An 8,737-nucleotide genomic window follows, 5' to 3' on the forward strand; every position below is an offset into this window, starting at 1 on the left:
TACCCTTAAGGCTGCCCAGATGAAATTAAACTGAAGGCCAAAGTGGGTCATGAATAATTTATAGTTTATGTATGTTACTTAATGAATTAGAGTAATTCATAAAGGGCCCTGGAACCTATAACAGGCAACTTAAGATCAGAGGCAAGTTTTTAACCTGTTGGCATTGGGTGTTTCATTTGTAAAACAAATGAGCTCTCAGGTTCTTTCCACATTTAATATTTTTATGATTTTGTGAGGGCAAAATAATTATATGAATAAAATGAAGCCGTGTATCTTTTATTGGCAATTAAATCACCTACTTTGATTTTCCTCTTTTTAATTTTGGGGAATTTAAGTATCTTCAACGTTTATTTTATTTTTATATATATATTTTATTGATTTTTTTTTTTTTTTTTTTTTTTTTTTTTTTTACAGAGAGGAAGAGAGAGGGACAGAGTTAGAAACATCGATGAGAGAGAATCATCGATCAGCTGCCTCTTGCACACCCCTACTGGGGATGTGCCCTTGACCAGAATCGAACCCAGGACCTTTCAGTCCGCAGGCCAACACTCTATCCATTGAGCCAAACCGGTTTCGGCTCAACGTTTATTTTTTTGACATAGTGGTGTTTTAAATACTTTCCTAGAGTAGATGCTTCTTTCTGACACGTTTAAGTTTCAGATTATTATAATTTTGCTTCTGTTGGTCACAGGTAAAATCCCAGACAGAACTAAGAAAGACTCCAGTGTCTGAAGCCAGGAAAACACCTGTAACTCAAACCCCAAGTCAAGCAAGTAATTCCCAGTTCATCCCCATTCACCACCCTGGAGCCTTCCCACCTCTTCCTAGCCGGCCAGGTAAATATGTTTTGTAATTTCTTCTACTTATTAGCTCTGTGTAGGAGTTTCCATTCATTCATTGAGTAATCATACTCTATTGGAGTAACATTACTAACTATGATATTAAAATTAAACTGAAGGCCAAAGTGGGTCATGATTAATTTATAGTTTATGGAGGAAAGGAGGGTAAAGTGGGAGACATCTGTAATACTATGAACAACAAAACAATACACACACACACACACACACACACACACACACACACATATATATATATATACTTTTTATTTTAAGGTAGAAGGACGTTATGTTTTCCCTAATGCTTATGAAATTATTTTAGAGCCATTTCTCTGATACTTTATATATAAGGGCAGGTTTTTTATGAAGGAATTCCTGTCACTAAGCATGATGTTTAGAACATTCCACTTGCTTAAATGGATAGAAGTAGCAGTCAGTAGTCTATATTTAATTTTTGAAATGACATTAACCTGTTAACCGGGGAGTTCCCTTTTTAATGACGCAACCTGTAACGGGCGCGTACTCTTTCACTAAGACGTGTCAGTACGTCACGCACGGAGGACGTAATTTCATATTTTTTTTTATTTATATTTAATGAAAATAAATGAAATATATATATTTTCGTTTATTTATATATATAAAGCACAAAGGAAAATACAAAAATACAAAAAAAGAAAATAGAAAAGAATACCGACAAAAAAAATGGACATGTTGAATTAAAAAATTATAAATTTTACAGTGATAAAGATTACAAAAAATAGCCGAAACCGGTTTGGCTCAGTGGATAGAGCGTCGGCCTTCGGACCTAAAGATCCTGGGTTCGATTCCAGTCAAGAGCATGTACCTTGGTTGCCGGCACATCCCCAGTGGGGGTGTGCAAGAGGCAGCTGATTGATGTTTCTCTCTCATCTCATCGATATTTCTCTCTATCCCTCCCCTTTCCTTCCTCTCTGTAAAAAATCAATAAAATATTTAAAAAAAAAAAAAAAAGATTACAAAAAATATATACCATCCCTCTCGGGGCGCAACATATATTTCAAGGACGTATTCCATATGTCCTACCCGTTCCCGATATTGTTTACGTTTGACGTATTTATAGGTCCCGCTCGGTTAACAGGTTAAAGATTTTCATTTTATCAATCTTGACAGTTGACCCCTATCTTTTATAACTTATGAGAAGACTCCTTTCCCACCTTATCTCAACCCAAATGACTTATTTTTTGCTTCCCCCCCCCCCCTTTTTTTTTCTTTCTAAGTTTCTTTAGAACTAAAGCTGTGTTCTTTTGTTTTAAAGGGTTCCCGCCCCCATATGTTATTCCCCCTCCTGTGGCATTTCCTATGGGCTCAAGTTACACCTTCCCAGCTGGTGTTTCTGTCCCAGGAACCTTTCTTCAGCCTACAGCTCACTCTCCAGCAGGAAACCAGGTGCAAGCTGGGAAACAGTCCCACATTCCTTACAGCCAGCAACGGCCCTCTGGACCAGGGCCAATGAACCAGGGACCTCAACAACCACAGCCACCTTCCCAGCAACCCCTTACATCTCTACCAGCTCAGCCAACAGCACAGTCTACAAGCCAGTTGCAGGTTCAAGCTCTAGCTCAGCAACAGCAATCCCCTACAAAAGCCGTTCCAGCTTTGGGGAAAAGCCCTCCTCACCACTCTGGGTTCCAGCAGGTAGGTGACATTGTACCGTCCAGCTGAACTTAGGAGGGGGAAGGCTGAGGTTAGTCAATATTCAGTTAATTGAAAATACTACTTATGCGTTCATTTACCTCTTAGACTTGTAATGATGATGAGAATATAAAAGTATCCCTTTGCTGATTAGGAAAGTGTAAATGTTTTCCTTTACACTTTTGTAAAGGATAGTAGATACTATTCTTTGCTGCTGCTACTTGTTAAGTTTTATTGGAAAGTATTTTCTAGAAATAATTGTTTCCGTGTGAACATAAACTATAGAAGGGAAGTAGAATCTTATTCTTGATGAGATGTTAAGAAAGCTGTGACATCAACCTTAAATATTGTCATCCACATAGCACTTGAAACCGGAGGGAGACACACACACACACACTCACTAAACCTCTTAAAAAATTGAATTGAAAGAGAGACTATGAGTTTAGTGTCCATAATCTGTACCCAGATAGCTCTCTGTATTGAAAAACTGGAAAGGAAACCGCTGCATTGCCGAGTGGTGTTGATTATAAAACCCCCAAGTGCATTCTTTGATTCCTGAGTACTGAGTGTCAGGAACATTACACGTTTCATTCTCATCCTGATGACAGGCTTTTCTTTTTCAGTATCAGCAGGCAGATGCCTCCAAACAGCTGTGGAATCCTCCTCAGGTTCAAGGCCCATTAGGGAAAATCATGCCTGTGAAACAGCCCTACTACCTTCAGACCCAAGATCCCATAAAGCTGTTTGAGCCGTCATTGCAATCTCCTGTAATGCAGCAGCAGCCCCTAGAGAAAAAAATGAAGCCTTTTCCCATGGAGCCATATAACCACAATCACTCAGAAGTCAAGGTCCCAGAATTCTACTGGGACTCTTCCTACAGCGTGGCTGACAATAGAGCTGTGATGGCTCAGCAAGCAAATATGGACCGCAGGGGCAAGCGGCCACCAGGAGTCTTCCGTCCAGAGCAGGATCCTGTGCCCAGGATGCCATTTGAGGTGTGTGTCCTTTGCCGTCACAGGCACTTGAGAGAGAGGTCTGGGGCTGCAAATCTTTTAAATTTCCCAGTAGCTGTTTCTAAAGGTCACTGGTTCATCAGTGCCACAGAATGCTACTGAGCAGTGGGCACAGCGTCTGGTCTCCACAGTTGCACAGTATGTTGGATTTGAGGAGCTGAAGGATCCTGTTACCGAGTTTAAACTTGATAGTCTGGCAGAGATGTCATGTGCGGTACTCTCTAACCTCCATGTTTGAGATTCGGAGACAGCTCTCTGCGTTGAGCTGAATCATCTAAGTTTAAAAATAGTTCACTGCACATCTAAACAAACTGCTTTCTGAGAGGAATAGTCAGCCAGTTATCTTTTAATAGTGGAGTTCCCCTTCCTTGCCCTTCCTATTCATGAGACACAGGGATGTGTTTCTAACTTGGTCGTTAGCACAAGGTAAGTTAGTCACTTGGCTCCATTGCAGTTTGACTCACAAGCCACTTTTACCTTTTATGTTCTGCTCTGTCAGTTTTTGCTTCTTTGTATTGTCTTGATCTTTCTCTCCCACTCTGTGCCAGTTTGCTTTTGTGTTTCAGAGCCTTTTCCTTTGCATAATCTTGCTTCACTATTAATGACTTCATCCCCTAATCATGCCACTGCTCCTTTGTGCTTTTCACATCCCTATGGCCTCTCACTGTGCTCCTTTCTGTCACTAGGACCCCAAGGGCTCCCCTCTGCTTCCTCCGGACCTGTTAAAGAGTCTGGCTGCCTTGGAGGAAGAGGAAGAGCTGATTTTTTCTAACCCTCCTGATCTTTACCCAGCTCTGCTGGGGCCTCTCGCCTCTCTTCCTGGAAGAAGCCTCTTTGTATGTATTTAACCTAATTCTTGCTCTAACCCCAGCTGCTTTTCTGAGATTTTAGAATAGGTGATTTCTTTTTTTGGGGGGCACTTCTTTTTTACAGAATTGTAAAGTTTATTTCCCAAACAGCCCAAACTGGCCTTCACGTGGTAGTAGAACATGACAAAATGTTTCTGACAGCCTGCTTTCTCCAGACCTTACAGTTGTGACTTTGTTAAAACCATCCTGAGGGCTGGGCACACACAGGTTGTGATGCTGGCAATTTAACTTAGTTCTCAAGTGGCACTTCCATCCAGACCCAGGAATGTCCATTGTTGTTAATCTTATTTATAATCATGAGATTTTTTTTTTCTCATACACTCAAAATAGGAAGTGAAATATGTTCTAGACGGTTTACTGATGCTTTTGAATGCTATGTGGCTCTTTTCTGTTTGGTTAACTAAGTGCTATATAAACAAAATGGCTAAAAAGAAGCGTCAGAGTGCCATAAAAGAGTGACAACAGCAATAAACAACTATAATGACATAAAGTGTAAGACTTCATTAGTTGTATCTTTTTAAGAAATCTTCTATATCCCATTCTGCATTTCAGAGGATACCATGCTGTACTTGTGCCAGTGTTTATATTTACTGAGATGGGGAAGTAAAAGAAAAATGTGCACTATGGTCATTTTTTTTTCTGTCCTTCACCCCATCTTAATAAAATGTGAAACAGTTCTGAGATTTATTTTCTTCCCCATAGACACTGGGCAAGAAAATGTAAAATTAAAAGGCGTTGATTTTCTTATTAGAAATAAAAACTTAATGGCCCTGGTGACAAGCTGAATTTGGCTTGGTGAGTGGCCATAGAAAGCTCCCATTTTCCCCCCCTAAGTTAGGAGAAATAAAATCTCCTAAAAACCAGAGCAGTGGTTCCCTGGCTGTGCCTAGAGGTGTGGAAACCCCAGTTGCTGACCTACTGTAGCTACATGTTGCCTTGCTGCTTTTCATGGGTGGCTGGAGGGTTCGGGGGAGTGTCTCCCTCTCTGTCCACCTGCTTCCTGATCCCTTGTTCCTATTGCCCTTGCTCCTTCCATAGGAAATGAAGCTCATGGAGCAGTTGGGGAGAGGCATATATTGGTGTTTGTTACATGTTTTTAAAGAAAAACCTTGTCTATAACCCTTTCTGTATTTAACATTGTTAATGATATCATGTGTGTGAAAGTGACTTGTGTGTAATAGGTGGTTAATAAATGCATGTTGACCAACTATTCAATGACAGCAAGCATCAGAGATTCAGCTTTTTCCCCCAATGACTTGATTTTAGCAACTATGTATTTCAGTACAGGGTGGGATAAAAGTAGGTTTACAGTTGTTTGTATGGAAAATAATACAATAATCCCATCTAATAAAGAGGGACTATGCTAATTGACCACCATACCATCACAGAATGGCCACATCCACAGCTAATAAAGAGGGAATATGTTAGTTGACTGCCACGCCTTCATAAGATGGCGGTGCCCAGTCCCCTCAACCCCGCCTCATCCAGCCTCAGTCCCCTCAGCTCCTCAGGGAAGGGCAGTTGGAAATGATCAGGCGGGTAGGGGAGGGCAGGCCAGCAACAACCTAAGACTGCCATGGATGGGCAGGGCTGCAAGCAAGGCAATTTTGCGCTCTGGGCTTCTAGTTAATAAATATTAATATAAGAATATTATACTCACTGCTGTAAACCTACTTTTGTCAACTGTAGATAAAGATGCATAGGTAACCATGTTCACAAAACCCATTGTCAAATGGATTTGAAAGGCTTTTCTTCAGTTGTTAATGTCAGTGTTTTTAAAAACTTGCCAGATCAGTTCAGCGTTTTGTCTTGAGAGTATTCCAGAGTTACTGGTCTCTGCCAGGATCTCCGTGCTGGGCTAAGAGGGTCTAATTGAGGAGGAGGGTCTGTAACTCCCTGTGGCCACTGGCACTGAGCAGGCGTCGTGGCCTTTAACAGATTCACACTCACATCTTATGAGCCTCATGCTGTACACTACAGTGGGTACAAGTGCCCTTACATTATGGTCTTATACTTGGGCTGTATAGTCTTAAAATTAATATTAAGGAAGGCAAGGCATAATCTAACTACCATTTTTTTTTTCTGGGTCTGTGAAGAAATCCTTATTGGAGAAGCCCTCTGAGCTCATGTCACATTCACCCTCTTTCCTGTCCCTCACCGGATTCTCTCTCAACCAGGTAAGTAAACAGTGAAGAATCCTGCTTTGTGTTGTCATTGTGGGCTCCCGTGTTCTTTCCCATCCTATTTCAGTATGTCTGCCTTTCTCGCATATATCGGCACCTTTTGGATTCTTTATTTTATCCCTTCTCTCTCTGATTGGGTACACTAGAGACTTGTATGTTACAGGTTTGAATCCTTTAACTTCTCAATATTGAAATCCTTAGGCTCTGTTTCGCCTAATTATTCATACTTTTTAACGTTGTGGTTTACGTAGATAGAGCAAAAGTGTGAGGGAAAGCAAAGGGAAATTAACAGGAAAGCTGAAAGAAACAAATAAAAGCCTCCAAAAGTTTGCCTTAAGAAAAGTTGAAGGTGTCTCAATCATCTGTGAACCTGAACGTGCATTTTCTAAAAACTTTTCCTTTTTTGACGTGCTTCTGTAACTTGTCATTTCTTTCAGGAAAGATACCCAAACAACAGTGTGTTCAATGAGGTATATGGGAAAAACCTGGCAACCAGCTCCAAAGCAGAACTCAATCCCGCAATGGCCCCCCAGGAAACATCCCTGTACTCCCTGTTTGAAGGGACTCCGTGGTCCCCATCACTTCCTGCCAGTTCAGGTATTAACTAGTCTTCAGCACGTGGTAGACCTTGCATTACCAGTAAACTCAAATTGATTAAGAGTTAGAATGATTTTATCATGAATATATTGTGTTGATTTTTTTTTCTTCTAGGTAACTTCTGAAAGAAAATAGAGAAAAAACCTGATGAGCTAGTTTACCTAGCAAATGCCATTAAAAAAGCTTTTTCAGCCCCTCCAGTGTGGCCCAGTGGTTGAGCATTGGAGGTCAAGGTTCACTTCCCTGTCAGGGCACATGCCCAGGTTGTGGGCTCAGTTCTCAGTACGGGGCATGCAGAGGCAGCGGATCAATGAGTCCTTCATCATTGATGTTTCTATCTCTCTCCCTCTCCGTTTCTCTCCCAATAAGAGTGCGCGCATGCAATTTTTTTTAAAGGTTTTTTTCATATCCTCAGTAACCAGCAAAACAGTAGAGTTGTATGGGAGAAAAATAGGGGCTCTAAAGGATGTCAGCTGTTTTTTACTTTTGTTTATAGACATACATTCTTTGCAGGAAAAACTGCAATTTTTAAAATAGAGGATTTTTTTTTAATGCCTATTTTAGAAATGGAGTCTGATTTAATAGTAACTCTTACAGTTAGGCAGTATTATTTCTCATGTGGAAGACCAATGGGTACTTATCTGAAACAAGTGTGATGCATTAGTGGGTGCATTTGACAGAAGCATCTCCTGCTTTGTTTCATTCTGTTTTGTTCTAGGGCAAGGAGTGTGCCTCGATATTTATGTTCAGTGAAACAGATTGCCACATCTTGCAGAGTCCTTCTGGGGGCCCTTATTTTGCCTTTCCTCCAAAAACCTCTAATTACTTTTAGTGGAATTTAAGTTACCAGATCTACAGGAAACTAGTTCTTGGCATGTTTGTGAAACAGCTTATCTATTGAATATTCTCTTTTGCTATTATTTGATAGATCATTCAACACCAGCCAGCCAGTCTCCTCATTCCTCTAACCCAAGCAGCTTGCCAAGCTCCCCTCCAACACACAACCATAATTCTGTTCCATTCTCCAATTTTGGACCCATTGGGGCTCCAGATAACAGGGATAGGAGAGCTGCGGATCGGTGGAAAACTGATAAGCCAGGTGAGACCCAAACTTGACAAAATTAAAATAACTTAACTCTGTCTTTCTCTGGTTTTCGGCATTTGGCAGTGATAAAACGTTTTCTTGAATTCTTATCTCTTTTCATCCCTTAGCCATGGGTGGGTTTGGCATTGATTATCTCTCAGCAACATCATCCTCTGAGAGCGGCTGGCAGCAGACCAGCACTCCAGGCGGCACCTGGACAGGCCACGGCCCCTCTGTGGAGGACTCCTCTGCTGTCCTCATGGAGAGCCTGAAGGTGAGTGGATTTCAGGACTAAGAACCACAACCAATGGTGCTGGTTTCATTCTCATAAATAGCTAGGTTATTCCTAAGACCCCTACACTTGATAAATAGCTCATAGCTAGCAGCGTTCTGGAAACATGGCCTGCCTTATGAGGTTCTTGAATGGGCTTTTTGTTTTTAATTTGTGAATTCACTAGTGACAAAGCATTATCTTCAGGGGTAG

General features: G+C 41.1%; 1 protein-coding gene across 5 annotated transcripts in view; it reads left to right on the plus strand.

The window, feature by feature from the left end:
- SMG7 (SMG7 nonsense mediated mRNA decay factor) overlaps positions 1–8,737 on the plus strand; it is a 57,293-nt gene that overhangs the window by 45,833 nt on the left and 2,723 nt on the right. For 3 of the 5 annotated variants that reach the window (XM_084866576.1, XM_084866575.1, XM_084866579.1), the window contains 8 exons: positions 692–836; positions 2,131–2,510; positions 3,131–3,502; positions 4,207–4,356; positions 6,486–6,566; positions 7,010–7,169; positions 8,098–8,268; positions 8,382–8,527. In XM_084866576.1, coding sequence (XP_084722702.1) covers positions 692–836; positions 2,131–2,510; positions 3,131–3,502; positions 4,207–4,356; positions 6,486–6,566; positions 7,010–7,169; positions 8,098–8,268; positions 8,382–8,527 — 1,605 coding nt within the window. The remainder of the gene's footprint in view (positions 1–691; positions 837–2,130; positions 2,511–3,130; positions 3,503–4,206; positions 4,357–6,485; positions 6,567–7,009; positions 7,170–8,097; positions 8,269–8,381; positions 8,528–8,737) is intronic. The other 2 variants (XM_084866577.1, XM_084866578.1) reach the window with 1 other exon arrangement.

The sequence above is a fragment of the Pipistrellus hanaki genome (genome assembly GCF_964339955.1).
Source record: "Pipistrellus hanaki genome assembly, chromosome: 18".
In the NCBI taxonomy this organism is placed as follows: domain Eukaryota; kingdom Metazoa; phylum Chordata; class Mammalia; order Chiroptera; family Vespertilionidae; genus Pipistrellus; species Pipistrellus hanaki.